This window comes from Drosophila persimilis, unplaced genomic scaffold, assembly GCF_003286085.1.
Source record: "Drosophila persimilis strain 14011-0111.01,24,50 unplaced genomic scaffold, DperRS2 tig00000002-arrow-pilon, whole genome shotgun sequence".
In the NCBI taxonomy this organism is placed as follows: Eukaryota; Metazoa; Arthropoda; class Insecta; order Diptera; family Drosophilidae; genus Drosophila; species Drosophila persimilis.
The window spans coordinates 10,777,131-10,804,038 of record NW_020825289.1 but is presented as its reverse complement, the minus strand read 5'-3'; the positions used below and the strand labels follow the sequence as shown (position 1 = coordinate 10,804,038).

General features: G+C 45.8%; 6 protein-coding genes and 5 non-coding genes across 14 annotated transcripts; 5 read left to right on the top strand and 6 right to left on the bottom strand.

The window, feature by feature from the left end:
* Nucleotides 1-451: 451 nt before the first annotated feature.
* LOC6590695 (probable phospholipid-transporting ATPase IA) lies at nucleotides 452-23,213 on the top strand. 4 transcript variants are annotated; one of them, XR_003408479.1, is made up of 12 exons: nucleotides 452-602; nucleotides 678-829; nucleotides 14,848-14,971; nucleotides 15,050-15,233; nucleotides 15,302-15,462; nucleotides 15,529-15,726; nucleotides 15,788-17,156; nucleotides 17,219-18,025; nucleotides 18,100-18,353; nucleotides 18,441-18,539; nucleotides 19,904-20,861; nucleotides 20,933-21,214. XR_003408479.1 is itself a non-coding variant. In XM_026986395.1 (11 exons), the coding sequence occupies exons 1-11, from the start codon at nucleotides 2,609-2,611 to the stop codon at nucleotides 22,534-22,536; spliced, it is 4,029 nt and encodes a 1,342-aa protein (XP_026842196.1). In that variant the 5' UTR covers nucleotides 2,214-2,608; the 3' UTR covers nucleotides 22,537-23,213. The 4 variants fall into 4 exon arrangements, 3 of the variants coding, with proteins under 3 accessions (XP_026842196.1, XP_026842197.1, XP_026842198.1); XM_026986395.1 differs by lacking the exons at nucleotides 452-602; nucleotides 678-829; nucleotides 19,904-20,861; nucleotides 20,933-21,214 and adding exons at nucleotides 2,214-3,260; nucleotides 22,027-22,109; nucleotides 22,439-23,213; XM_026986396.1 differs by lacking the exons at nucleotides 452-602; nucleotides 678-829; nucleotides 19,904-20,861; nucleotides 20,933-21,214 and adding exons at nucleotides 2,214-3,260; nucleotides 21,275-21,306; nucleotides 22,439-23,213.
* On the bottom strand, nucleotides 1,195-1,268 carry Trnai-aau. The gene has a single exon. It is a non-coding gene; the product is annotated as a tRNA-Ile (tRNA).
* Nucleotides 3,748-4,569, bottom strand: LOC6591036 (trypsin alpha-3). Its single transcript, XM_002016593.2, has one exon. The coding sequence runs from the start codon at nucleotides 4,552-4,554 to the stop codon at nucleotides 3,775-3,777; it is 780 nt and encodes a 259-aa protein (XP_002016629.1). The 5' UTR covers nucleotides 4,555-4,569; the 3' UTR covers nucleotides 3,748-3,774.
* LOC6591035 lies at nucleotides 5,139-5,729 on the bottom strand. Its single transcript, XM_002016592.2, has 2 exons — nucleotides 5,524-5,729; nucleotides 5,139-5,444 (listed from the first exon to the last, which is right to left on the bottom strand). Exons 1-2 carry the CDS (start codon nucleotides 5,719-5,721, stop codon nucleotides 5,391-5,393), a joined length of 252 nt encoding a protein of 83 aa, XP_002016628.1. The 5' UTR covers nucleotides 5,722-5,729; the 3' UTR covers nucleotides 5,139-5,390.
* On the bottom strand, nucleotides 5,869-5,989 carry Trnal-caa. The gene is made up of 2 exons: nucleotides 5,952-5,989; nucleotides 5,869-5,913 (listed from the first exon to the last, which is right to left on the bottom strand). It is a non-coding gene; the product is annotated as a tRNA-Leu (tRNA).
* Nucleotides 6,624-6,697, bottom strand: Trnai-aau. Its single transcript has one exon. It is a non-coding gene; the product is annotated as a tRNA-Ile (tRNA).
* On the top strand, nucleotides 6,886-7,007 carry Trnal-caa. The gene is made up of 2 exons: nucleotides 6,886-6,923; nucleotides 6,963-7,007. It is a non-coding gene; the product is annotated as a tRNA-Leu (tRNA).
* Nucleotides 7,171-7,244, top strand: Trnai-aau. The gene has a single exon. It is a non-coding gene; the product is annotated as a tRNA-Ile (tRNA).
* LOC113565169 (putative odorant-binding protein A5) lies at nucleotides 14,131-14,793 on the top strand. The gene has a single exon (XM_026986398.1). The coding sequence runs from the start codon at nucleotides 14,189-14,191 to the stop codon at nucleotides 14,750-14,752; it is 564 nt and encodes a 187-aa protein (XP_026842199.1). The 5' UTR covers nucleotides 14,131-14,188; the 3' UTR covers nucleotides 14,753-14,793.
* A 435-nt stretch (nucleotides 23,214-23,648) lies between the features above and the next one.
* Nucleotides 23,649-25,585, top strand: LOC6590694 (N-acetylglucosamine-6-sulfatase). The gene is made up of 4 exons (XM_002016589.2): nucleotides 23,649-23,666; nucleotides 23,719-24,415; nucleotides 24,477-25,132; nucleotides 25,192-25,585. The coding sequence occupies exons 1-4, from the start codon at nucleotides 23,664-23,666 to the stop codon at nucleotides 25,333-25,335; spliced, it is 1,500 nt and encodes a 499-aa protein (XP_002016625.1). The 5' UTR covers nucleotides 23,649-23,663; the 3' UTR covers nucleotides 25,336-25,585.
* Nucleotides 25,519-26,567, bottom strand: LOC6590693 (immune-induced peptides). Its single transcript, XM_026986700.1, has 4 exons — nucleotides 26,482-26,567; nucleotides 26,202-26,414; nucleotides 25,625-26,145; nucleotides 25,519-25,569 (listed from the first exon to the last, which is right to left on the bottom strand). The coding sequence occupies exons 1-4, from the start codon at nucleotides 26,531-26,533 to the stop codon at nucleotides 25,564-25,566; spliced, it is 792 nt and encodes a 263-aa protein (XP_026842501.1). The 5' UTR covers nucleotides 26,534-26,567; the 3' UTR covers nucleotides 25,519-25,563.
* Between the last annotated feature and the right edge of the window lie 341 nt (nucleotides 26,568-26,908).

Below are 26,908 nucleotides of genomic sequence, written 5' to 3'. Positions count from 1 at the left end.
ATCAAAAATTAATCTCCTAAGTAAACACAACACTCTGTTAATAAATAAATTAATAAATACATAAATAAATATTTAATAAACGTGTACAAAGAGGGCATAAACTGAGAAGTTTATTTTTTATTTAATAATCCGGCATTACAAGCGGACGAGTGCCATATAAGGGTTAATTTAAAAAAGGCAGTGTGACCGTTGTAAAATAACAGCTGCTTAAGGGTCACGAACTAGTTCCGTGCAAGCCGCAAAGAAGCGTGAGAAATAAAAAGTGCAAACAAAATAATAAAGACGGTATGTTTCGGTATATTTCTGAGGGTCGGACCGCATAATTTGTAACGATAAATCCGCGGTCACACTGGTGAGAGATAAAAATAAAAACAAAATAAAAACACATTCGGCGTTTTGTTTAAATACCTTTAAATAAATATGAAATAGCAATGTAATAGTAAATGTATGTCAGTCGGTTACTCGTGGAAAAGGGGTATTTGCACACAGCTAACCGGTAGGCTGACTTATCTGCCCCCGTCGTTGTGCTCGCCTTATCAAACAGACATTATTCATTGTGCGCTTAAATAGAATCCCCCATAGTGTACATATGTATGTACACGGTAAATACATATTTGTACATACATCTGTGTTTGCCATAACAAAAATTGCATATTCAAATATTTCCGTCCCTGCAGTGCGTCGAATTGATTGCGTGAAAATTGAAGCCAAACAACGGCAGCGCCGCACCAGTTGCTTCTCCGATTCTAAGTTGATATGCCCTCCGGGTCCCGCTTGCGCCTATCATACCGACGGACAGAGTTCGCTGGGCCAGGTCTTTTGAATTCTTGTGAGTAAAATTTATTTCGTAAAGTTAGGCATTGGTTTATTTGTAGGTACTAGCATCATAGCATAACCTTTGATCTTGAAATCAATCCCTATCGGCATCCCGGTAAATACAGTTCCGTGAGTAGGGACGCACACTGTATTTATGATTCATTATTATCAATCGTTCTAAGAATACCCCCTAAAAATAGTCTGAAACGTAAAAAGAATTGATAAAGAATTGTTAAATCTCGACAGTTCTCTCTAAAAGTGGCGATAAGATTGTTTCAACTGTTCCCCCCAAACACCTGGATACGATTCTTCTGCAGTGTCTCCCCCTATTGTTTACCTTCGATAAAAAAAAAGAAGAAAAATAAAAAATGTAAACTCTGGCCCATGAGGGGATCGAACCCGCGACCTTCGCGTTATTAGCACGACGCTCTAACCAACTGAGCTAATGGGCCACGGCGACTCGGTCCGCCAAAAGGCAATTTGATGGGAGCTGCAGAGTAAAGTGTATTTCTAGAGCCCACTTGCATATGCATATCATTCCATATACTACTCCAAAGAAAAGAACGATTTATTTAATTTTAGGGGGTTTCCCCTTTGTATTACTCTCCAATTTATCTCCGAGTGCTTCCAGATTAACATATGCATGTATTTCTGTCATACACTAGTATATGTAAGAGTATACGTATGGCACTTCATGGTCCACTTTTACTTCGGCCAAAAGCCGAAGCGGTTCGTGGGGCGACGCAGTCGTTGGAGGCAACTTTGTGCCTTCGCCCGTGGAGGATCCGCAGTTGCTTTTTGACTTCAGTGCGGCTTGGTCCTGTTTCCGCTTTGTCGCCGCAGACAAGACCCAACACTTTTCCGTTTCCGTGAGAATTTTGTTGAAAGCTGCGGAAGTCGTGGCCCATCCACATCCATACCTGAACTAAAGCATGCGAGGAGTGTAATTGGAGAGGACTAAACGCTTTATTTATGGCTGCAGTTGACCATTTTGTAGGGCTAGTGCCGCTAACAAGAAGTTCAATAATCTGAAGGTTCTCCCCCTGACGTGTTTTTTAATTATTTAGACTGCCACTCGCAACGGGGTCGCGACAGATTTATTAGAGCTTTCGTTGCAACTGCTTAAGCGCGTGTGTACATATATCTGTCCAGAAAAGGGACCAACAAGGCAATAGCTCCGATGTTTAAGCTAAGTAGCAGTCCCTTGGCTTTTGAGTTTTAAGGCAGCGGCACTCAAAAATTGATATTTTGTGTGTCCCCCGCTCCAATGGTCTGTCTCCTAATGCATGTGCGTGACAAGGAAACGCTTTTAAATGCCACAAATGCAATGAATTTTTGATGCTTCCTAACAGTTGAAAGTATTTCGACTACTTGCCAGCCATTTCGGCATACGAGGCGACGTTTGGGCTCCCCCTAAAAATTACCCATTGCCGGATTGCCGGATTGCTGGATGGCAGGGCAGCAGTTGTTTTGGTTCTCAACACCTGTCTGAGTCAAGGTTGGACGGGGAGCCGAGTCGGTAGGCAATTGTCTAAGGATTTTGATTTGTATTTGGATATGAAAGCGGAACATCCCACCCGGACTGGGACCCACCGCGGCGCAGCAAGGGTTTGAGCGATTCGCCTTACATAAGCAAGCGATGTAAAAATCGAGTCCCGGGAGACTGCGGAGCAAAGTGCCTTTATTGATGGATCCAAACACAATCCGAGTGCCTATCAGTACACGGACTGAGCCTTAAACCAGTGCCTTTGGAATTATACGGAACAAGCAACCAAATACATACACAACTGAGATGTCGGGGAGGAGCTATCAGCGCCAGAGCCTGGAACTGCGTAGTCCTGACAACAGCTCGCTGGACGATGTAGCGGACAGCCGTTTTCGGAATATGCTCGGCTCCAGCGCCAGCGCCAGCCAGAGACGTCGCCAGCAGCGGGTGGCCCAGCACCGCCAGGAGTCGTGGTTCCGTCACTCCATGCCGCCGGCCGTCAACCGAGACTTCGAGTCCCTGGAGCATCTGACGCCCAAGACCAGCTGCGGCCTGGACGAGCAGTTGGCCGCCTCCGTCTCGAGCAGCGTCCACAGCGGTGGGAGCTCCACGCTCTGCGGCAGTCGTGGCGGGAATACGAATACGGACCACTTCAGCATCCATCTGAACAGTGCCAACAGCAACCTGGGATTCATAGACTCCGACACCCCCAACACGCCGATCACTCCTCCCAGATCGACCTCGACCTCCCTCTGCGGTGGCCTGCAGCCGCACGCATCCGTCTCCACCTCTGTAGCCGGCACGCTCTCATCTCGCCAAGGCGCCGCCGGGCTACCGCAGAGCTCCCATAGCAGTCGTAAGGACTCCAAGGGGTCCATCCTCTCCAGACAGAGCCTGGCTCAGCGTGGCCTGCGAATGACAACCTCATTTCTACGCAGGAAACGGAAGGAGTACGAAGGTGAGTAGGGTAACTGGTCTTTTATTCTGCCTCATGCCCCGTCCAAGATGTGGCAATAAGCATCCCATTTTGTCGCGACATTCGATGGATCAATACAGACGACGCCCTGAAGTCTGGCCTTTGGTGGGGTGTTGTTGTCGTGCGGGAGTCCGGATAGAGTCTCTGCCAGAAAACCAGAGGAGGAGAGGCCTCTAAAAATTTAAGTATTTAAACATGTTTTCCGTCTACAGCTCTCCACTTATTTTTAAGACCCTCCCTCCCTACCAGAAAGCGCAGTCCCCCGCTTCTGGGCAGACTGACCTAGATTCCTTTTATACTACCGCAGAAATCACGCCACCCTACCCCACCCCACCCCACAGGATCCACACATCCTGTCGCATGTTTGGCCATTTGTGTGTGTGCAGGATGGTCAGGGGGCATGGCATGCATCGTGACAGAGGCAGAAGTCGTTTGGTGAACAGTTAAATGAGCGAAAAAGTCATGCGAGTTGCATTTAAGAAGAGATTTTATTCTACTATACTGTCTTTTGGGCTGCCAGCAGCCATTCCCTGAGGGCTGCCACATCGGCAAAGACTCCCGGATAGTTGGCAAGGGCGCACTGGCGGCCCCAGGATACAACGCCAACGAGGACGCCGCCAGAGACCAAGGGGCCGCCGGAATCACCTTGGCAGGCATCCTTGTTGGCTGCTGCCGCACAAATCATGGTCTCCCGGATGGTGCCTCCGTATCCGTACGTGGAGCTGCCGCACTCTGCCCGGCCGACAATGCGCGTGTCGATGTACAGCAGCTGGGAGGAGCTGGATCCCGAATACGAGGTCGATCCCCAGCCGGAGATGCTCGCCGCTGCTCCATGGACGGGCGCGGAGGCGGCCAGCGCGATGGTCTTGATCGTTGAGCTCAATGTGAGCTTGTTCTTCAGGCGAATCACTCCGATGTCGTTCATCCTCGAGCTGGCGTTGTATTCCTCGTGCACCTGGAAGGCGGCCACCTGGACGAGGGACCCGCCCAGGTTCTTGTAGCTGGTGCCGGCTCGCACCTTGAGGACGGAGGCCGTGACCGGGGACAGCAGGCAGTGGGCGGCGGTCACGATGATGGTGTTGCTAAGGATGGATCCGCCGCAGTAGTGGGAGCCCGACCGCTGCAGCGATACCTGCCAGGGATGGTCTGCAATGGTGGTCTTCGTTCCGCCCACGATCCTGCCGCTGAGCGGGGCCTGTGGCTCCAGGCCCGAGGGCAGCGCAGCCCCATATGAGGAGGCCAGTAGGGCTAGAAGGGTGGCGATTGGGAGGAACATTTCTCTGGAACTCTCTCTAGCTTTCGGTGGCTAAGTGACGGCCGAAGCGGGCCTTATATAGTAGTAGGTGCCCAGAGATTACGGCTATGGCCCAGGCATGTGGCTTTATGAGCAGGAGGCCATATATCAAACCCAATACGACCGCAAATAACTGATTGCGGTGCTAACCCCCTCTTCTAACTTGCAGGTGATTGCTGCCATCAGTTAGCAATTGTCTCCTGTCTCTTCCCCATGGGTGCTTTAAATTTCTAAATGACTATTGATTTCCCGGTTTGGGAGCCGTGCATCGGAAGGCGGAGAGAGTGTGTGCCTGTTTGACGTAGGTCAGTGGCCCTGGGACCAGTGCAGTGTCCTTATCAGCTGGCTGTGCTTATGCGCCTTAAAAGGGCCATAATGCTCCCACTTAGCCCACGGATTGATTGGGCCTTACCAATTGTAAATATTTCGCTGCCGATAGAAGGCCAGAAGGAGGCCCAAACAGCCAAGTCGTTGTAAATTGTCTTTGTTTCCCCCCTCCAAAAATATTTATTTGCAGAAAGCACAAACCACCTGCGTGCTTGGTAATACCCAAAACATTTTGATACAATGCCGAATAGCGGCTTTAAGTACAAATATATTTGAGCCATTTTAGATGAAATATATAGAATATTGTGTGTATCGCTATACCCTGGCCTGTCCATAATAAAGTGCAAAATATGGGGCACAGAGACACGTTTGTTTTCCAATTAGGTTAAAAGTGTCACGTCGCCAATTTCCAACATCCGTTACCGTTTCCGCATCCGCATCCGCTTCTTTCTGTTTGATTTTCCGAGTGTCGTAAATGGCCCTGGGAGAAGTTATAAATTGCCCTCGCTGAGGCGCCGCTTTGGTATCTCCACCCCACTCAGTTGCTACACAAAATACATACACGAGTGTGAACATAATCCACAATTACTATTAGATCTGATAATGGAACCACTACGCGCTTACCAAGTTCTCGTCCGGGAGCAAGCTCGTCTTTTCCAGCTGCATCTTCATGTTATCTGAGTAGGTGTAGTACTCAACGACGCGCTTGAAAGTGACGTGCTTCTTTGGCTTCTTGGTCGACATCCCGTCCCCGCTAGAGCCAGCATCCCTCAGGATTAGAATGGGCTTGAGTAAATTTTTCGGCGTCTCTAGGTCAGTCATAATAATTTCTAGCAAAATATGATACTTATTTTAAATGTAGACAGTAGAGAATTTCCAATAGAAATATTCAAAATGAATGCTTTGCCATGGGTATGTTTATCACATATCGAAAGTTATTACATTCTGACAAAAGAAGCAAAAAATATTTGTCAGAAGTGGGATTCGAACCCACGCCCTCAGAGAGGACCAGAACGCTCAACACTTTCGTTCAGAAAGCAAGATTTCAATACCTTGAGTCTGGCGCCTTAGACCGCTCGGCCATCCTGACACTTGGATTGGTCATTGCTAAAAAAGCTCCGTTGAATAATAATAAATATTCTCATGAAACTTCATTCATTTCAGTGTGTTCTGCGAAAGTGCTGGCATTTTCGTTGAAAATCAGAACGCCCATAAATTCCAATATCAATAAAATTTCTTTTCACATAGAACAGCCCATTCCTAAACCATAAATTTTATAACCGAGCACTTAGAACTAATTTCCCCGATAAGATCCCGCAATAAACCGTTTAAATAGATTGAAAACTGACATTAAGATATGCCATACGTTTATACAATATGGCAATATGTCTGCTTGCCCCGAGGTTGGGTAATTCAATCATCCTTGATGGCAAATTGAATTGACATTTCACTTGGCTGTCTTGCAAGGAATTGACACGTGAGATCATCCATCGCTGTCTCCCATGACATCATCGCTGCGGTTGGGTTGGTTGCCCATTACATGGTATCCCTATGTGCACGGCATGAGATAACATAATTGCGCACAACCTCTAACGGGCTTAGCTTATCTGGCTCCGTATTAATCGCATCCAGGCAAACGGTCGTACCTTATACCGTATACACAACTTTTTAATTCCTAGAGTGCTGTGAAAAATAGATTTAAAAAAAAAGAAAAAAGTAGTTTCTGGCCCATGAGGGGATCGAACCCGCGACCTTCGCGTTATTAGCACGACGCTCTAACCAGCTGAGCTAATGGGCCACATGTCTCTTGCTCGCCAAAAGTTGATTCAGAGCCTGAGGCGAATTCGACACTAAAGTGGACTGCTTGCTCAGTAAATTCTGTAGCACGAAACTTTCTCAGAGCGAGAACTGTTCGATGGTATTTTCTGTTATACAACATTTAACGTTGCTGGCACAAATACGGTTTGTGACACGGAATTAGCATGTGTCAGGATGGCCGAGCGGTCTAAGGCGCCAGACTCAAGGTGTTTGAAATCTTGCTTTCTGAACGAAAGTGTTGAGCGTTCTGGTCCTCTCTGAGGGCGTGGGTTCGAATCCCACTTCTGACAAACCTTTTTTGCTGTTGTTTTTTTTTACATTCCATAAATTAATAGATTAAATTATTTTTGTCTGTGGCATTATTAAGTATTTGAGCAGTGGAAATTTATCAACGTTATGAACTAGCTATTGTGCTAAGATTGTGATTTTAATTAACCCGAATCAGTCCAACAAGGCCCATTAGCTCAGCTGGTTAGAGCGTCGTGCTAATAACGCGAAGGCCGCGGGTTCGATCCCCCCATGGGCCATGATGACTTTTTTTACTTTTTCTCTTTGCATAATATTTTAATGGGTGTTGATGGAAAATGATGATAATATTTCGGCCTGGGCTTGGTCTGTCCCGTCATTCTCATCATTTGTCAGTCCACTTTTCATTGCTTGACAGCAAAACAGTCTGTTTGTCTGCTTTAGATGTCTGATAAAAAAGCTTTTTTGTTTAGACTAATTACTAATTGTACCTATGTCGGCGGTACACATTGTACATGCCCGCGTATGTAAATCAGTGACCACTAGCAATGAAATGAAACAATTTCGCGTAGAGTAAAATTGATTTCTACTCTTTGCGGTCTGGCAACTCTGTCACGCCAACCGGTAAGAGCTTACTTTTGCCAGTCGAACCTTGTATACCCTCGAAGTTCGACGACCAATAAAATACCCGGCTTCAACTAATAACTCTATCTATCTATCGGCATTTCCATAAAAAATTGTCCACCATACCAAACAAATATTAAAATGCAATAAAAAGAAATAATATTTTCAAAATGTATTGAATGTTAACTAGTTTAGGCCATTGACATAAACGTGCAATAATTTTCCCTTTAAAAAAAGATTAATATTGATAAAAGTTTTTTCTCAATGAATCAAAAAATCGCATAAAATAGTAACATCACGTCGTATTTTGATTTATATACTTAAATCCAAAATTGTATTCAAACTGGAAGCTTTTCACTATTTTTGTTCAAATTTTGTCGTACGCCGGAATGGAAATGCCCATATATGATTATCTATTTATCGTAGAGATGCCGGTAAAACTGAGAGCATAGTTAAGATTATACACATGATAATATACTCGAATTAAGTATTATTTGTGTTACAAACATATGCCCAATTATATAATACCCTCTTTTAGGGTACACAAATCGCCTCTCTCCCACACGCAAACACTTGATGCCCAGTGCGACATTTGCTCAGTTGCTTTCGGAGCTCCAAGAAAAACGTTTGTGCGCCAGGTGGGACGGGACTTGTGTATGAGACCGGTTAACGAGGTCGACGTGTTAAATAAACGCGAGATAAAATTGTAAGCCAAGTAAATAAACTGGATGCCAATTCTACATTTAACTTGGTTTTCGGGGTGATCACAGTGCGTATCGTTCGTCTGGCCTGGTATCAGATGCCCGAGAATGGCTGGATATTAGATATTAGGGAGTGTATGGAATGGAAAATACTCGTGCAGAGAAAACAACACCTAAATAAAGGTCATTTGTAATTATATTTGATTGGACGTTTGTTGAATGGACATGGAAACAAGAAATAGCATTCTATGTATATGAGTAGAGTGCTCCGTGAATTTATGGTGGGATTTTCATACGCCGCGCGGGCCCAAACGAAGAGAAACAGCTGTGCCAGAGCATACAATTTGTAGAATCCATGGAATTGTCAAGCAACTCGGCTCTCCCTCTCTCTCTCTCTCTCTCTCTCTCTCTCTATCTCTTTCTTTCTGTGTACCCCTCTCATATGAGTGCCAATTCACATAGAAAGTGGTTTTTAATTCGCTTTCAAGCCGTTATTCACTCTCGAAATCCTCTCTCGCCGTCTGCCAATGTTGTAATTGTTGTAACTGCTGCATGATCGCTCTCTTTGGCAATCGGAGCCACTCCTATGCTCTTGAACAGGTGGAACGAACTTGAGATACCCCTTTCCCCGAGGGAGTTGACTGTTCACAGATGATGCCGACTCGAAAGATGAACTCTCACATCACCTTTTCGTGAGTCAGTCGTGTGGTTCGTCATCGTTATAATGTGGCATTTCAAAAAAGTTAATACAGAGCTGATTTTCGCTGATCGGATGCCAAAACTGTGCCGCACTGCCACCGCATATACATATGTAGAATGTTGTTTCTTTTAATAATTTTCGTCACTTTTGCTTTCATTTGCCAAATGCAAATTAATAAATATAGAGCGAAAGAAACATCACACATTCATTGTTTGCTAACTCGAATGTGGGATTCGAAAAATTAGTCACACAACTATTGACATTCCACTCCCACTTACATAAGAACAAACAGTACTTATATTTTACTATGACTGCACTGTGGGAATATGTACAGTAACTCTCCTCGGCGGACAAAGAGTTCCCCTGTACATACATATGTACACATGGAAATCCATGGGGAGGAATGCTCCATGGGGGGCCTAACAAACTATTTATTCCGCCGCTTAGTGGTGACATCGAAATGTGTATTCCCCCGCTAATGTTGGTCGATTGCCAATAATTTCTATCGATTTGATTTCACAATTGTCTGTGGACGTCTTTGTTGAACTGTCGCAGTTCTGACTTCACCGAATCGGTGACATAGACGCGTATTCTCTCTGTATCTTTAGGTGCGACGGATGTGTGTGTTTACCTTTGTTATTGCCCCCCGACGCCATCGGATAATAAATACGATTCATTCTAGTATTCGTATGAACTGCTTCTGTTGTTGTCATGTTTTACTTGGAGGGGTATACGTACGTACGTGTACGTCGTTTGCTTGATGTGGCTGAGGGGTAATTATCACCTGTTTGCATTCGGCTCGACTGAGTATTTTCTTGCGAGTTAGCAACCGATGCCCCATACAAAAGTCCGTGTGCACTCGTTGGAGCGACCTTTTCCAGTTGAGAAGTAGTTAGAAGTCCCAGATTTGGTTCTACTAGTACATATGTACATGTATGTATATGAAATCCACAAATAAGTAAATACGATTGGAATGAATCCAAAATACTTATTCCTGTGTTTGATGCTGGTATTTTTAGAGCGCGTCGTAGCTGGGGGAATAAATTTGAATAGCGTCGTGAATATGCAAACACACATACAATGAATGTACATATATACATACATACATATGTACATTTGTGGGCCCACACAATACAGATCCATGCGCCTATCTGCCCGAACGATGGACCGACTATTTACGTCGGACTCCGTACAAAACAGACAAATTTTCGCTGAGGAGCATCCATTAGGGGGAAACTTTGCTAATAAATATTTATGGCCAATTTCCCGTTAACCACTGAGACCTAGTATGCAATTACCCGCCTGGGCATAGCCATAGCTGAGCAGCCCAGCCCCAGGTGGACATATCAAGGACCCCCGCACAGTGTTTGTGGGTGCCTGGGGGAGAGCATGACCGGACACTTGTAAGAAACTGAAACAATCGATAAGCTACTCACTCACATTGGCATTTGCCAACTCAAGTGTATTCCATTTGCCAAAGGAATCCAATCGGATCGAAGCTAATGGCAATGGCTCTGCACGGCTCTCCTGGTGACCATTTCAAAGCCTTTTGAGTGTCACGTTTCGGCTCATACGTGAGTATGTTTCGGGCAACGAGTAATGGCCACACAGTTATTGCCGGAAAACACGTAAGGTAACACAGTGCACGCAAATAGAATTTCTTTCGTTCCTGTCTATCGGTCGGAACGGAACGGAGCAGACAAACCGAGAAAGTTTCGTTGACTTCCGCTTTCGCAGACGAGGTCGATGTTCCCTAGTCAGTCCCTCAAACCATAGTACGAGTGGTTAATTATTTTCATGGATCTATCTAGCGTGTTTATCATCCAGGAGTTTGACCAGTTGTCGCCTTTAATTATTTCCACATTTCGGGCGTACAGGGCGTTTCGGTTGGGGTCGATATATTGTAGCCAAAGTGGACCGCGGAGTGGAGCGTTCACTGTACAGGAAAATGTGGCACTTAGCTCTGTGTGAAATGTAGGCAATGTCCTGCCAATGTCGCGCACTTGGAGACCGAGTTGTTTACCATTCTAGATGGCTAGCGATAATGGAGTTGGGTTGTGTGCTTGCTCTCAATAGTACTATACACTCGGCAATAGAATGGAAAAGCCATGCTCTGGCCAGCAAATCAATACCGTAAAGGCAGTAATCAGCGCAGCAACCTTTGAAAATCAAATATATCAAATATACACACAGTTAATATCTGAACCAATCATAAAAGTAAAACCGAAAGTGCAGTGAAACCTACGAAAACTAATGAAATAAATTCACATCGCATTAGATCCGAACAGTGTACTTAATGGGTGTTCCACAACCATGTTAACATGGCAGATCGCAGAAAGAATGAGAGCGACAGCATCGCTAGGACACGGAGCAGCAGCTCATCACAGGACGGAGGAGTCGGCCATAATGGCAACGGACAGAGCCGGGGACAGCAGCAACAGCATCAGCCGCAGCTGCAGCAACAGCAAGAGGCCGCTGGGAGCAGGACTCATCCGGATGCGACCCCCGCCCAAGCCAGCGTCGATTTGTGGAGCCTGCCGGAGCGGGTGCAGAGTTGGATTGCCAGCAGCGTGCGCTGGCTGAGGGGGGAGGCGATGCGGAGGACAGCATCCACGGGACCATCGAACATGGGAATCTCCACCGAGGGAGGCGACAGACCGCCCCCTGGTGGGGAGGACGGCGGAAGGCCTCCTGCGGACCATGAACCGTCCACAGATGGAAACACCCCAACGACCTCGCCGTCGCGGATAGGCGAGAACCCGAGTGTGGTCGATCGCTCGGAGACCGATGCCAGCATCAATCACAGCCGCCTGACTGCCTCGTTCCGGGTGAGGAACAAGTTCACCACCTACCTATTGGACAAAACCGGCATAAGAAGGAACTTACGTAAAGGTGCTTTTCATTTACTTATATCATATACAGACATCTAAATCTTAATTCCTCTCCTTCGGGCACAAATATGTATGCATACGGGTACGGGTACGGGTACATTTACGAGGCTTTGGAATAACGAGTCCTAAGGTTTCTTTTATTTGTTTGGATTCTTTTATGGGATATTCCTGAGCAACTCTGGCGGAAGGAAGGAAGGCTGTTTCCGTCCGTAGAAGCACAGAATTGTTGCCCCTTTTGTTTTCCGTATGCAGGACAGCTTTTGAGGACAGTTTAAAAAATGTACCCAAATTCTTTAGTAAACAAAGGTAGTAAGAATAGATGCAAAATAGAATCCGAATGGCTGGAGATTAATATTGGTGTCATAAATAATGAGTAATATGAAGTATATAGCCCCAAATTCAAAATCTATCTACATAACAATTTTGTTTCCAGAACACTCGAATTTCGTTGAATTTTTAGTTTTGCTAGCGAATATATCTTTACTACGATTGTTTTTCTATTCTCGTAGCTCGAATGCTCATGCGTTTTCGATCTCCCTGTAATGAATTTTTTAAAATTATTCTCATTGTGGTTTCCTACCAACCAAAATGTATTTGGGGAAGTCCCGAAATCTAAAATAACGCTAACAATCGATAAACATAATGTCAGTCACCCACTAAATATTTTTGCATCAGTTCTCTACCTCAGAGGTGGAGGCTGATAGCAAGCAAAATTTCGAAGCGTATCAGAGAGGAGGCATAACAATTCGATGTAGCATTGGCAACCTTAGAGTTTGAGGAAAGTGTAGGATAGTGAGGCAGTCCCTAAACATCCTTAAAGTTTTTGTAAAAACTTATTTCTTTTTACGGATTCTATATAACAAATTTTCGGTATAGCGACCTTTTTTGGTCCCCTTGAGATGCGTTATATGGAAGTTCGTCTGTATATAGAGTATCCCTTGGTCGAGACACTTTATTCCCATACGTTGTCTTCTTTATTCATTTATTTTCTTTTGTTGCTGTTGCAGCTTAAAGCTTTCGATTAACAGCGCCGGCGCTCTCTCTTTCCCTCCCTCTTGGATTCTCTCGTTTTGTTTTGCTAAGAGTATTCGCTTTCGCTTTTGTATTTGCATCTGCACCTCTCCATCCCTTCTCGGACTGCCAGTCCCACCGTTAACTGCACACGCATGGCGCATCTTCGGGCGTATCCGTTCCGAGTGTTCGGGGGGTGTGTTTTGGGGGTGGTGTGGGGGGTGGCTTCCTGGCACAATAACCTGAAGCCGAAGCGAGCTCCTCCTCTCCTCGTCACCCCTTTTACGAGTATCGTTGTCCTTTTGCAGCCCTGCCCCAACGGCACACATTCCGTCGTGGAATTTCAGTCGCAGGAGAGAAGCACATCGGAAAAGTTCTCAGAAAAATACTGCTCGTGGATTTCATTCGCGCATCTGTGTTTTTGTTTGTCTGTGTGTATTAACAGGATAACAGTTTAAGTGTAACTGTGCTTTTTTTCGAAACCACCGCTCCAGAAACCTCAACTTCCACTGAATCAGACTCTAGGAACATAGCTCCAATAAAGCCAAGCCGATAATAATCCGATAATGCTCGGCCATCACGTGCTCTATCTCATCCGAGGTGTGACAAATCGATACCGTTAGACGGTGCCCATAACACGTTACGCACCTTGTTGCCAGGCGATGGTAGTGGGCCAACAACAGTACTGTGCTCTATGCTCGCGGCAGCTAGGAACTCCGAAGAACCCAAAAGTGAAGAGCAATAGAATCGAATCGAACCGAATCGCCTGCACCAGAAGCGGAATCCAGTTGATTTTAAATAAAAACACGAATTCGAATGCAAAGTGACCGAGCGGAGCGCAGGCGTCAGATTTTCTTGTAGCGCGAACGTTTACGCCCACTTGTGGCACAGCATCTCTCTGGCCAGGGGAGTAGTAGAGACCTGTCATCCTGTTTTTCTCCAAACGCCAAAACGAGTCTCCCGGCGAGAGCATCGCCTTCGTGCCCGTCGGTGAGTGCGATTCGGGATCCGAAGAACTGCACGCGGCCGAGGTGGAGGAAGAAGAGACGCTGGAGTCGAGTGGCACCAACGCTGGCGCATCTGCGTTTGCGGATCGGCCCCGGCAAGCATCTGCCCAACACCAGCAACAGCACCAGCACCGGCACCAACGCCGTTGGTACAGAATGGCCCTCCGGAATGTCTACAAGGCGCTGCGCATGCGCTGGAGCCGTAAGTGTCGTATAATCCTAGGAAGCTCTGGAAACTCAATCTTTTCTATACGGGATCTCGAAATTGCTGCTGTTCGAAACGATAGCGCCATGTTTGTGAGCTGCCCTCCGCCGAATCCCGCGAGGCACCTGGTCGAGAGTCTCAGGCAGGCTCGCATTATCCCGGATGCGCTGAACTGCGAGCCGCAGGCAGTCATTCAGGTGCTGTACCCTTGCGACATCGTTGTGGAGCCAGGCATCACCATTTCAGTCGATGAGGCGGTCAAAGAGCCTATCATTCGATGGAAATCGGATGCGAGCAAGCTCTACACCTTTGTGATGATCGACCTGGACATGCCAAAGGCCAAGGGCCATTACCTGCTCTGGCTGGTGGGCAACATCCCCGGATGCGATGTGGTGCGGGGGGAGAAGATTGTGGCCTACATGGACAAGCGCTCGTCGGAGGGCAAGGAACTCCATCGCAGTCTCTTCCTGGCCTACCGGCAGTACCTCGAGTTGGACTTCGCCGAGCCGTACCTGACGGCCGCCGACACGGAGGGACGTGCCCATTTCGATGTGAATGGGTTCGCGAAGAAGTACGCCTTGGGTAGTCCCATTGCCGCGAATTTCTTTGTGGCCAAGTGGGAATGGGCTTGGAATTGGACTGCCGATTAATTTTGTTTAAAAAATAAACCAATGAGCAATTTAGAAATAGATATTAAAGTTTTTATAAAATACTTATTCCTCGAATATTTGCCGCCTGCTTTCAGATGATGAGGACATCACCTCGTCCGCCGGCTACGATGCAGAGGATGGAGAGCGGCGTGTCATAATCCTGAATGGCGCCCAGCCCGTAAAGTACTGCAACAATCGTATATCGACGGCCAAGTACAAGTAAGCATTCTGCTATCAATTAATGAGATTGACTAGATACGATACTAACTGATTGATTTGTATCTGTTTCATCTGCAGCATCATCAGCTTTCTGCCCTCGTTCCTGTTCGAGCAGTTCCGACGGTACTCGAACTGTTTTTTCCTGCTAATCGCTTTGCTGCAGCAAATCCCAGATGTATCGCCCACGGGTCGCTACACCACTCTGGTGCCCCTGATGTTCATCCTGTCTGTCAGCGCCGTCAAGGAGATAATCGAAGATGTGGTAAGTATTTGTCAGCCGATGGCTTACTTTGCATACAAGGCTCATACGGCTTTTTCCCCCATTTACAGAAGCGCCATCGCGCTGATAATGAGATCAATCATCGACCCATCGAGCGGCTGGAGAACGGCACCTGGTCGACAGTCCGCTGGGCGGAGCTGACCGTGGGGGACATTATAAAAGTGTCGATAAACACATTCTTCCCCGCGGACCTAATTATCTTATCGTCCAGGTAAGCGTGAGCTGCAGCACACACCATTGTGGCCATATGTTGATCCCAGCCCGTCCCACTTTCCAGTGAGCCCCAGGCCATGTGTTTCATTGAGACGGCCAATCTGGATGGGGAGACCAACCTGAAGATACGGCAGGGAGTGACTGCCACTGCGGGACTGCTGGAGACAAAGGACCTCTCAATGCTGCAGGGAAGGATCGAGTGCGAGCTGCCCAATCGGCATCTGTACGAGTTTAACGGGGTGCTAAAGGAATTCGGAAAGCAGTGAGTTGTTCAATCGACTGTGTCACTGTTCCATCTTGATATCTCTATGTGTCCTTTGAAGATCCGTGTCCCTGGGCAACGATCAGGTCCTGCAGCGTGGCGCTATGTTGCGAAACACGGCCTGGGTGTTTGGGGTCGTTGTCTACTCGGGTCAGGAGACGAAGCTCATGAAGAACTCTACCTCAGCACCGCTGAAGCGGTCCACCGTCGACAAGCTAACCAACACCCAGATCCTGATGTTGTTCATGATCCTGATTTCGCTTTGCATCACCAGTGGACTGTGCAATCTGTTCTGGACCCGGGAGCACTCGGAAACGGACTGGTATCTGGGCCTGAGCGACTTCAAGAGCTTGAGCCTCGGCTACAATCTCCTCACCTTCTTCATTCTGTACAACAACCTGATACCCATATCGCTGCAGGTCACCCTCGAGCTGGTGCGCTTCCTGCAGGCCATCTTCATCAACTACGACATCGAGATGTACCACGAGCCCTCGGACACGCCGGCCATGGCCCGCACCTCGAACCTCAACGAGGAGCTGGGCATGGTAAAGTACATATTTTCTGACAAGACGGGCACGCTCACGCAGAATGTGATGGTCTTCAAGAAGTGCTCAATAGCGGGGCATATCTATGCCCCGCAGCGCACTCCGGAGGAGTCGCTGCTGGTTCAGAACATCCTCAGACGGCACGAGTCGGCAGAAGTCATCGAGGAGTTCCTGGTGCTGCTTTCCGTCTGCCACACCGTAATACCTGAGCGAAGCGATGAAAGCATCATCTACCACGCCGCTAGTCCGGACGAACGCGCCCTGGTCGAGGGCGCCCACTTCTTTGGCTACATCTTCGACACCCGCACGCCCGAATACGTGGAGATCAATGCGCTGGGCCAGCGGCGGCGATATCAGGTACTCAATGTTCTGGAGTTCACATCGGCGCGAAAGCGCATGTCGCTGATAGTGCGGACGCCAGAGGGCAAGATCAAGCTCTTCTGCAAGGGCGCCGATTCGGTGATTTACGAACGCCTGTCCGCCCAAGATAGACAGTACCGTGACCGGACGCTGCAGCACCTCGAGGAGTTCGCATCGGAGGGTCTGCGCACGCTTTGTCTGGCCGTGGCCGACATTCAGCCAGATGTGTACGAGGAGTGGCGCAACACCTACCACAAGGCAGCGACGGCGCTGCAGCACCGCGAACGCAAGCTGGAGGACGCGGCGGACTTGATTGAGATCAATCTGCGCCTACTGGGCGCCACGGCCATCGAAGATCGCTTGCAGGACGGCGTGCCGGAGACGATTGCGGCGCTGATGGATGCCGGCATCTATATTTGGGTGCTGACCGGCGACAAGCAAGAAACGGCCATAAATATAGGATACTCCTGCAGGCTGATCTCCCATACCATGGACATACTCATCCTGAACGAGGAAAGCCTCGACGTAAGCCCAAGTGTCACTTGATCAACAAATTAAAACTTATGCAATTGCTTCTCTCTCCTCAGGCAACCCGCGACGTCATCCTTCGACACTTAGGGGAATTTAAGAGCTCGACGGCCAACGACATGAACGTGGCCCTGGTCATCGATGGCACCACACTAAAATACGCCCTGAGCTGTGATCTACGGGGCGATTTTCAGGAGCTCTGCCTACTCTGCCGCGTGGTCATCTGCTGCCGCGTGTCGCCCATGCAGAAGGCGGAGGTGGTCGAGATGGTCACCCAGAGCACCAAGGCGGTGACGCTGGCCATCGGGGACGGTGCCAACGATGTGGCCATGATACAGAAGGCAAACGTTGGCATTGGTATATCCGGCGTTGAGGGGTTGCAAGCGGCCTGCGCCTCGGACTATTCGATTGCCCAATTTCGGTACCTGCAGCGACTGCTGCTCGTGCACGGTGCTTGGAACTATGCGCGTATCAGCAAGCTGATCCTGTACAGCTTCTACAAAAATGTCTGTCTCTACGTCATCGAACTGTGGTTCGCCCTCTACTCCGGCTGGTCGGGCCAGATCCTGTTCGAGCGGTGGACCATTGGTCTCTACAATGTGCTGTTCACGGCCATGCCCCCGTTCGCCATGGGTCTGTTCGAGAAGTTCTGCACGGCCGAGACGATGCTCAAGTACCCGATGCTGTACAAGCCCTCGCAGAACGCCAAGTTGTTCAATGTGAAGGTATTTTGGATCTGGATCTTCAACGCCCTGCTGCACTCGGTGTTCCTCTTCTGGCTGCCCATGGCCGCGTACTCATCGGATACCATCTGGAGGGATGGCAAGACCAACGACTACCTAATGATGGGAAATATGGTGTATACGGTGAGGCGCTCACACACACTTCTCAATTTACAATTCGACATTAGATTGAATTTTGCATTGCATTTCGATTGCAGTATGTGATTGTGACGGTCTGCTTGAAGGCGGGCCTCATCACAAACTCCTGGACCTGGCTGACGCATATGGCCATTTGGGGCTCCATAGTGCTCTGGTTCGGCTTTGTTCTGATCTACAGTCACTGCTTTCCGACCTTCAACATCGGCAGCAACTTCCCTGGCATGGACATCATGATGCTGAGCACGCCGGTGTTCTATCTGGGTCTGGTTCTGGTGCCAATCACCACCCTGCTGATCGATGTCATCTGCAAACTGTGCGTCATTGAACAACCCTACTCTACCCTAAATATTCGGTATATTACAATGTGTGCTTTCTCCTCTCCTGTCCGGCTTCGTTACAGGATACACAACACCGTGTTCAAGACACTCACGGAGGCAGTACGCGAAACCGAGATTAGGCGCAACGATCTCGCCGAAGTGATGAACGAGCCTCGATCTTCGTAAGTATCGACGCCACGCTACGCCAGGCACCTCTCGTAGAGTCACGCTTTCCCTTTACAATACATATCGTACATGCATATGTATTCGTATTTAGGCTTTTGTTTGTCTCCAAACAGAGAATCAACATCTAATCGTACATACATATATTTTCAATTTGAATTGTTGCGCATTTGTTGAAACTTGAATATGTAGACCCCTCTACCGCTATCTCAACCAATTCCGTTCTAACCAATCAAAGGCTGATTAAACCTACATACGTGCCTTATACTACATAAACTATATATATACATACATATATATCGATATGCTTCCTGTAGTGAATAGTTTGCACCAAAGTTTACAGTATCTTTAGCTCTCATAATTACTTAGCGTTTGTTTGTGGGTCATTATGCATTTGGCATTACTTTATCTTACGCCATGCCTCATGCCTCATCCCAGTAATTGCACTGCCACTCCCACTTCCACCTCCCCAAATTGTGTTTGTTGAACTTTCGATGTATGTTAGTGCTTATTTTCGTGCAACCAAAGTCCAACCTGTTGAACATTGGTCACTAAAAATTGCTCGAACCCTATCTCAAATTGTATACAAAATATCAAAACGAAACGGAACCCAACATATAATCGACATAAGGACGCGAGGACACACACCAGTGCGCGAAACATAAAAGGAAACAAACTTAGTAATAGAGAAAAAATGTGTACATAGTCTTAGAGCTGAACCTGTTTTTAGTTATTAGTTGTTCCAGTGCAGCACAAACACAATCTACATACAATGAACTGTAACAGACCCCTAACTATACCTACAATACTATACAAACTATAGATCATACTTATACAATTTAATGCACACTTAGCTGATGAAAAAAAGAGATTTCTTTTGAATTTACTTACGAGTGTATATATATGTTTACTTAGTTGTGTACGCATTTTGTAGATCAGATCTTATTGAGCAATTTTGAATGAAATTTATATTGAAAATTGGAAATGTTTAGTAAAAACTCTTAAGGCAGCATTGCATTGCTAGCAGTGTATCATTGATTGAAACAAACACAATTTCACTGGCTCCAGTCCAGAGTGCAAAACTATCCATCAGAATCAGACTTTACTCTTACTCCCACTATTACTCTTACCTTACCACATGGATTGTTTGTTATTCAGTGTTTTACTCAGTTTTGAGCAAGTATCTTTTGAATTGAATTTCCTAAAATGTAATCTTTTTATCCTTCTCTATCCCCCATCCATCCACAATACAATCAACTTGCAAACTCTTTTGTACATCATTTTCGCTGATGGCTCCTTGATCTTCTCCTTGCAATCAATCAATCAAACAATCAAAATCCATGCACCCATTTGCCGTCATTAGAGATTCTGGTTTTGCTTATGCCCTGGGCAAGCTATTGCGTTCCAGCTCAGTCCTCATATCCCGCCGGTCATCATTCAATGGCAGCAAAGAATTCACAGTCGGCCAGCGAGCTCACAGCCTGCGCATAGAGCACCTGGACCTCGAAGACGACAGCGTTGGCCAGCAGCGGAGCAGAAAGAGGCGAAGTGAGGTAGGAAGGGCAACCACTAACAAGCCGCGACGGAGTGCCGGCGAGTCTGTTATGAGCAACAGCTCCACCACCTCCACTATCACTACTACGCTGCATATGTGAACAGCTGGATCAAATCAAGCGTATCAATCGGATCAAGGCAAGAAAAAGCAAAGCAATATGTCAGTCGTATTGTCTTAATAGTGTAATATTTGTTATAGCGAATAAGTATACATAAATTCTTAAGTATGCGCATTGAGTACCGTCTAGCAACTGTCGAATTCATATCACAACGAACATAAGTCAATGTATAATGTGTAAATTTATGGAAATGTGCGAAGGCGGAATATTTATACAAACGAGTATGTGGTATTGTATGTGCTAACTATTTGCCAACTGTGATAGTGTCTGAAGAGTATATATGTACATATGTAGATGGATAGACACGCTAGGATAGACAGCCTAATGTCAAAAGCATTGCATTCCCAACATATATTACGTGCATAGGTATAAATATAGGTACATATATATAAATAATTTATAATTAATATTGTACTTGAGTATTTGGTTGTATTTTTTCCATGGCCGGATGTACTATAATTTACAGTTTTAAGCGACGTTGTAAAAGGTTGTAAAAGTTCAGCTACTATTTGTACTTAAGTGGGTGTTCACCCCAGTAAGCGGTGCTTTGTTCAATCTTATCCAACAATCTATTATGAACTACGTATACCTCCTACCTACCTATATACATATTTACGGAATGTGATGATATTCCCAGATGATATTTATGTATGTATCAGTTTTGAATATATATTATATGCAAATGAATGTATTTATGTATACCGCACCGTCCTTCACAGCCCGCATGCAATTTTACTAGGCCGATGATATACACTTACTCTATGGCTGTTGAATGATTTAATCTTGACTCTCATCGGATATGATATGATCCGATCTGCTCTGCACTTATGTATATTGTATTTATATTATTTTATTTTGTATTAATCAACATAACACACAACAAAGCGACTTTAACCAAACAAATCCAACCACACCCAACATCTGAAACCTGAAACCCAAGAACACACAACAATATCCAATAATCAATAATTTAATAAATCAATAAGTCAACAGCAAAATTATTTAAAATGTTTAATTGAAATTTCTATGAACATTTTCTGCGTAAATTTCTGTGTGAGCAGTACTATGTATGCCTTGGGATCGATTCTTCGGTGTAAGTAAATCGTAGATAAAACTGACATCCCATTCCCACACAACACCACACCGCACCAAACCACACCACCGTACTCGTACACACATCACACTGCCGTAACATACCATACCATACCATACCACACAATACCATACCATTGACACCACCACAAAAGGTTTCGTTAGGATAGGGGGTTTTGGGGGACGAAATCAGTGGTAAACCCAATTGGGATTAGAACAGGACACCACTCAATTAAATACGCGTATATTATATTCAAACACTTTATTTACGGATTTTATTGTTTACTATTATTCGTAGTGTCAACGATTCGTTGTAATTTTTGTAAGACTCGCATCGTTTCCTTTTATTTGCCAACTCTCAAATACTAGTAGGCTCATCTCCCTTTATTATGTACTCTGCATGCCCCTACAATTTTGTACACCTGTACTCACCTCGTTATTCAGTTGATCATCCTGATTTGATTATATGTATGTACTTAATGCCCAGCCCTGACCTGCCCCCCGCCAAGAGCCTCGATCTGTTTCAGCTACGTTTTCTATACAATAGAGATTGGATTGAATACTTGAATAATTGTAATTTTGTGAAAAGTAAAGTGCTAACAATTCAAAATGGAAAATCTTAGATTAACATAAACTGCAATAACTCAAAACTCAAATCCTATACAAAATTAAATCCGATACTAAACCATATCCGCCCCCGCTCAAAAAATTAACCCTACAGATTCACGGAAACTGCGAGGCTGCTACGTAATGTATTTACTCGTCGGGCCAACACGAGAGTCGAAACGGAACTAGAACTATCCCGTGAGTACAACCGAACCGCCTTTAACCACTCAGTTCCAGGAATATACCTGTACTCGTAGAATTCAGTGGAGTGGTAGGACTTGACCTGTAGGTTTTAAATCTGGTCCAAACCGAACCTCTAGAAATCTAGAAGCAAATATGGTTCATATATCGTATTTCTGGGATTTTTTTCCATTAGAAGGAGAATCGTTATACCGTGTACCTCAAACACACACAAATAAACACAAAGCTCATCCACACATAACCGATTCTACACATCAAGACCTGCATTCATACATTGATGACCAAGCCTATATGACGATTATTGACTGTATTATTTATTTTCTCAGATGGCTACGCTTTCTCACAGGAGGAGGGCGGAGCTGTGCCCCAGTCTATAGTTATACGGGCATATGATACCAATTTGCCAAAACCTGAAGGCAACTAGTCCCGGAGGGACGACGTTCGAATCGCTGGGCTGTGCAGCTACCGCAAGGACCAGCACTGCAACAAAATTTAATGATAACTTACCAATGTACATATTCTAATCCCAAGGGATACCATGAACATTTAAATTTGAACACACATGATTTGTACGGAAGCGATAGTGTAGCTGACATACCCATAAACATATTACGATCAGAGCACCTGAGCAGAAGTGAAAGAAATCACTATTCTGGTAGGCCAAACATCACACTAGTAACATTTATTCTTTATGTGTCTTACATTAACCTCACAGTAACGTAACTTAAACGTCTTATAGGAGCAACATTTAGTACATACACATACATACATACATACATAGGAATATTAAAAATGGAACACACACATATGCGAATATCTTTGCTGTTATTTATTTTTTAAGATCGGAAAAGAGAGTGAAGAGGCTAGAAATTCGTTCGATCATGTCATTCGTATCTGTCCTTATCCTTTGTGCTGCTTTGTGATACGGACACAGACTTGCATTCTTTTTCTAACACTAAATCTAAGTAACTAAATACTGTAAACATTTGTACCTATATAAGCATTAAATTTCAACGTTTGTCTGTCGGCAAAGATCCTGTATTTTTTGGTCACTAAATCATTTATATATTTTCGTTGAAAATAAATCATATTTCTCGACAATGAGTTTGACTATTTAAAGGAGGTCGGGACAGTGTCGAATCCAAGTGAAGTGAAATCTTCAAACCCAATCTAGATTTCTTCTTTGTGAACAAGTACAGCCCTTCCACTGATTTAATAATATATGTTTTCTTCTGGTTCCAAAATACTATATATTCCAAATACGCTGAGAGCTTTACAGTCCAGTTACAGTAACCACCAAAATGTGGCTTTTGGTATATTCGAACTTAATTTGTATATAATTGAGTTGGGTAGTGTTACTTTCACATTAATTGCGGAATTGGTGAAAGCTATTGTCGGCAGTTGTGTATCAGGCAAACAACACTTACGAGAATACCCCAATGAAATTGCCAGCTAAGCACTTACCAGCACTAAAAGCTCAACGATTAAAATGATTTGTGATGATTTTCCAAACAAAGCGAGCCGGGAAAACGGTAAAAAATTTCGATCAACATGGTAATTGTATAATATCTTTTGTTTGAATCCTTCTCATGCTAAACATACATAGGCCAGCTTCTTGCTGTCTCTCGCCATCAGTATTTTCTGGGTAGACTGGGTCTTAGGACAACAGTCGCCCAATATACTGCTGATCTTGACAGATGATCAGGATGTCGAGCTGCACGGAATGTACCCGATGTATGAAACCAGCAAGCTCTTGGGACAAGCCGGAGCACAGTTCCACAATGCATTCACGCCCACGCCCATTTGCTGTCCCGCCAGGGCAAGTCTTCTCACTGGGCAATATGCGCACAATCACAGAACCTTTAACAACTCTGTCAGTGGAGGCTGCAACGGCCCGGAATGGCTGCATCGGTCTGAGCCCCGGGCTTTGCCCGTTATTCTTCAGAACCACGGCTATCGTACGTTCTTCGCTGGAAAATATCTAAACCAGTTTAGGGGGGCGAAGGTGCCGCGCGGTTGGAACGAGTTTTATGGACTGCATGGAAACTCCCGCTATTACAATTACACGCTGCGCGAGAATTCCCAGAATGTCAGCTATACGTCCACTTATCTAACTGACCTGCTGCGCGATCGTGCGGTTCACTTCCTACGCAGTGCCACCCAAGGCGACGTGCATAGGCCATTTTTTGCAATGGTTGCTCCGCCAGCACCTCATGCCCCATACACACCGGCACCGCGCCATCGGGGAGTCTTTTCCAATACGAAAGCTCTGCGCACCCCTAGTTTCAACAATCCTACAGAGGGTAAGATTTGCCACATATACTCGTATGTATTTTTTTATGACTGTCCAATTGAATGCCCCAGATAAACATTGGTTGGTTGGATCGTCCGCACATCTGTCGAATGAAACAATCGCCACAATAGACAGATACTTTCAGGGGCGCTGGGAATCACTTCTGGCTGTCGACGAGTTGGTGGCCGCCTTGGTGGCAGTGCTAAATGAGACGAAATCCCTCGAAAATACCTATATCATATACACCTCGGACAATGGGTATCATATGGGGCAGTTCGCCCAGCCGTTTGACAAGCGACAGCCGTATGAAACCGACATTCACGTACCCCTGCTAATACGGGGTCCAGGAATAGCTGCAGAAAGCCACCTACACGTAGCCGTCAGCTTGATAGATCTGGCGCCGACAGTTCTGGATTGGGCCGGCATAACCGTTCCCCACTACATGGATGGGCGATCAATTTACGGGGATCTGTTACAGGCGGGTCGGACAGACGGGGATATTTCGCTACATCCCCCATACCGCCACTCGTTGCTAATAGAGTATTGGGGCGAGGGTAACGATGACACCTACAATCCGTCATGTCCGTGGCGACGCAGTGATCGATTGGCGGAATGTACACCTGAAGCCGCTTGTCATTGCCAAGATTCGTGGAACAACACATTCGCTTGCTTGCGGGACTTTAAATATAATGACGATCGCATATACTGTCAGTTTAGTGATAACGAGGTAAGGTATCAACCTACATAAAAAATATACATTTCCAAATTATTATCTCTTTGTAACAGAACTTTTCCGAGGCATATGACCTGCGACAGGATCCTTATCAAATGGTGAACATTGTCTACGACCTGCTGCCGATTGTGAGAGCTCTGTATAGGTTGCGGCTTCAGAACCTAACCAAGTGTTCTGGCCAGTCGTGCATAGTATAAGTATGCATCCAATAATCAAATCTGATCGGGAAATTCCCAACGCAACTTGTTATTCTTTGCATCCAATACAAATATTGTATTGCGCTGCTGTAATCTTGCTGATCTGTTTGCTTGTCAATGTCAAGGTGCATCTTACTTTAAAATTACTCATAACTCGTTATATTCTATACATAAGACTACAAGTTTTGTTAAATATTTTTATTATCATAAATTTGTATGATTTAGGTATTAAAACTGAAAATGTAAAGGCGATTAGAAGTTGAATTCGTTTCAGGTAGCTATTACTTACACGCTGTGAGGGTCGGCCTGGTCGGCCGACAATGGAATTTCCGTGTTGGTCAACAGAAACTGTGCGGCCATCCGGACGCGTCCATACTGAAACTTTCGAGTTCCACACGCCAGCCTGATTCTCACGGGCTACAAAGTTTTCTCCCTGCACCCGAGCATCGTTAATGCCACGGCGTCCACGCTGAACTACAAATCCTCCGGGACCAACATCTACTGTTCGACCAGGACGCTCAACGTGAAATTGTGGGCTGCGGCGTCCACGCTGAACTACAAATCCTCCGGGACCAACATCTACTGTTCGACCAGGACGCTCAACGTGAAATTGTGGGCTGCGGCGTCCACGTTGAATAACATATCCGGCCGGACCGACATCTACTGTACGACCGGGACGTTCCACGTGCAATTGGGGGTCCCGTCGGGTACGACGTCCGGCGTGCAAATCATTGTCTGCGTGGTTTCCCTTAATAATTTTATGCTGTCCATTTGTAGCTGAGAAGCTAGGACCGCTGATGGTGTGCGTTCCTACAGATATACTCATATAGTGGAATTCTTATAAAACTCGTATGGCTTGACTGTACCTGGTCCTCCGGCATTTTTTCGGTTCACATAAGTGTTGCCACCTTCATCCGTATAGACGTGTTCGCCCCGCGATGGAGTGTTCTGAAATTGGCCGCCTACACCGGGCACACTATAGGTTCCTTCATTTTGTCCCCGTATATATACCTGATTGCCAGGATCTCCAAACACATGGGGCCCGTTGCGTCCGTCGTAGGTGTGTTGGGGATCGGCAGCTATAAGGAAATATATATTTTTCCGATTAACAATGTTGAGGACATCCAGGCCATTCAGGTTGCTTACCGACGCATAAAACGCCACAAACCACTAAAACCACTGATCCAAACGACTTCATTATATTCTGTGGCGTTCTCAGACACAATTCTGAGCTGCAACTGAGCTCTGCTTGACCGGCTGCCAGTATTTATAGTAGCTAAGCGGTCGTAAGACATCAAGACATGAACTACCTATCACATTAGTAGCTGGGTGAGCTTTCAGCAGCCGCCTCTGAATTTCCCAAACGTCACAATCTTATTTGATAAGGGAATGCGATCGGGAATTTCAGAAAACGTCTTACAATACGTACTTTTGTTGCAGTATTGACCCAGAGTAACGAGGCAATTGTTTTATACGAGCCTTTGTCTACCCAACTGATTGAATTTTATATTTTATGCAGATTTCCTGTCAAACTTTCCGACTCAAATCTATCGAAAAGCCGAAACTTTTGCAA

What these genes read in the sequence shown, in the direction of transcription:
- LOC6590693 (XM_026986700.1), bottom strand. Translation starts at nt 26,533, where the DNA reads ATGAAGTCGTTTGGATCAGTGGTTTTAGTGGTTTGTGGCGTTTTATGC. An exon ending in TTGTGGCGTTTTATGCGTCG is followed by an intron (nt 26,415 to 26,481) that starts GTAAGCAACCTG and finishes ATTTCCTTATAG; the next exon opens with CTGCCGATCCCCAACACACC. An exon ending in AAAAAATGCCGGAGGACCAG is followed by an intron (nt 26,146 to 26,201) that starts GTACAGTCAAGC and finishes GTATATCTGTAG; the next exon opens with GAACGCACACCATCAGCGGT.
- LOC6591035 (XM_002016592.2), bottom strand. Translation starts at nt 5,721, where the DNA reads ATGACTGACCTAGAGACGCCGAAAAATTTACTCAAGCCCATTCTAATC. An exon ending in TGCTCCCGGACGAGAACTTG is followed by an intron (nt 5,445 to 5,523) that starts GTAAGCGCGTAG and finishes TATTTTGTGTAG; the next exon opens with CAACTGAGTGGGGTGGAGAT.
- LOC6591036 (XM_002016593.2), bottom strand. Translation starts at nt 4,554, where the DNA reads ATGTTCCTCCCAATCGCCACCCTTCTAGCCCTACTGGCCTCCTCATAT.
- LOC6590694 (XM_002016589.2), top strand. An exon ending in TTTCAACAATCCTACAGAGG is followed by an intron (nt 24,416 to 24,476) that starts GTAAGATTTGCC and finishes TGAATGCCCCAG; the next exon opens with ATAAACATTGGTTGGTTGGA. An exon ending in GTCAGTTTAGTGATAACGAG is followed by an intron (nt 25,133 to 25,191) that starts GTAAGGTATCAA and finishes TCTTTGTAACAG; the next exon opens with AACTTTTCCGAGGCATATGA.
- LOC113565169 (XM_026986398.1), top strand. Translation starts at nt 14,189, where the DNA reads ATGTTTGTGAGCTGCCCTCCGCCGAATCCCGCGAGGCACCTGGTCGAG.
- LOC6590695 (XM_026986395.1), top strand. Translation starts at nt 2,609, where the DNA reads ATGTCGGGGAGGAGCTATCAGCGCCAGAGCCTGGAACTGCGTAGTCCT. An exon ending in CTAATTATCTTATCGTCCAG is followed by an intron (nt 15,463 to 15,528) that starts GTAAGCGTGAGC and finishes CCCACTTTCCAG; the next exon opens with TGAGCCCCAGGCCATGTGTT. An exon ending in ATCGATGTCATCTGCAAACT is followed by an intron (nt 18,354 to 18,440) that starts GTGCGTCATTGA and finishes GCTTCGTTACAG; the next exon opens with GATACACAACACCGTGTTCA.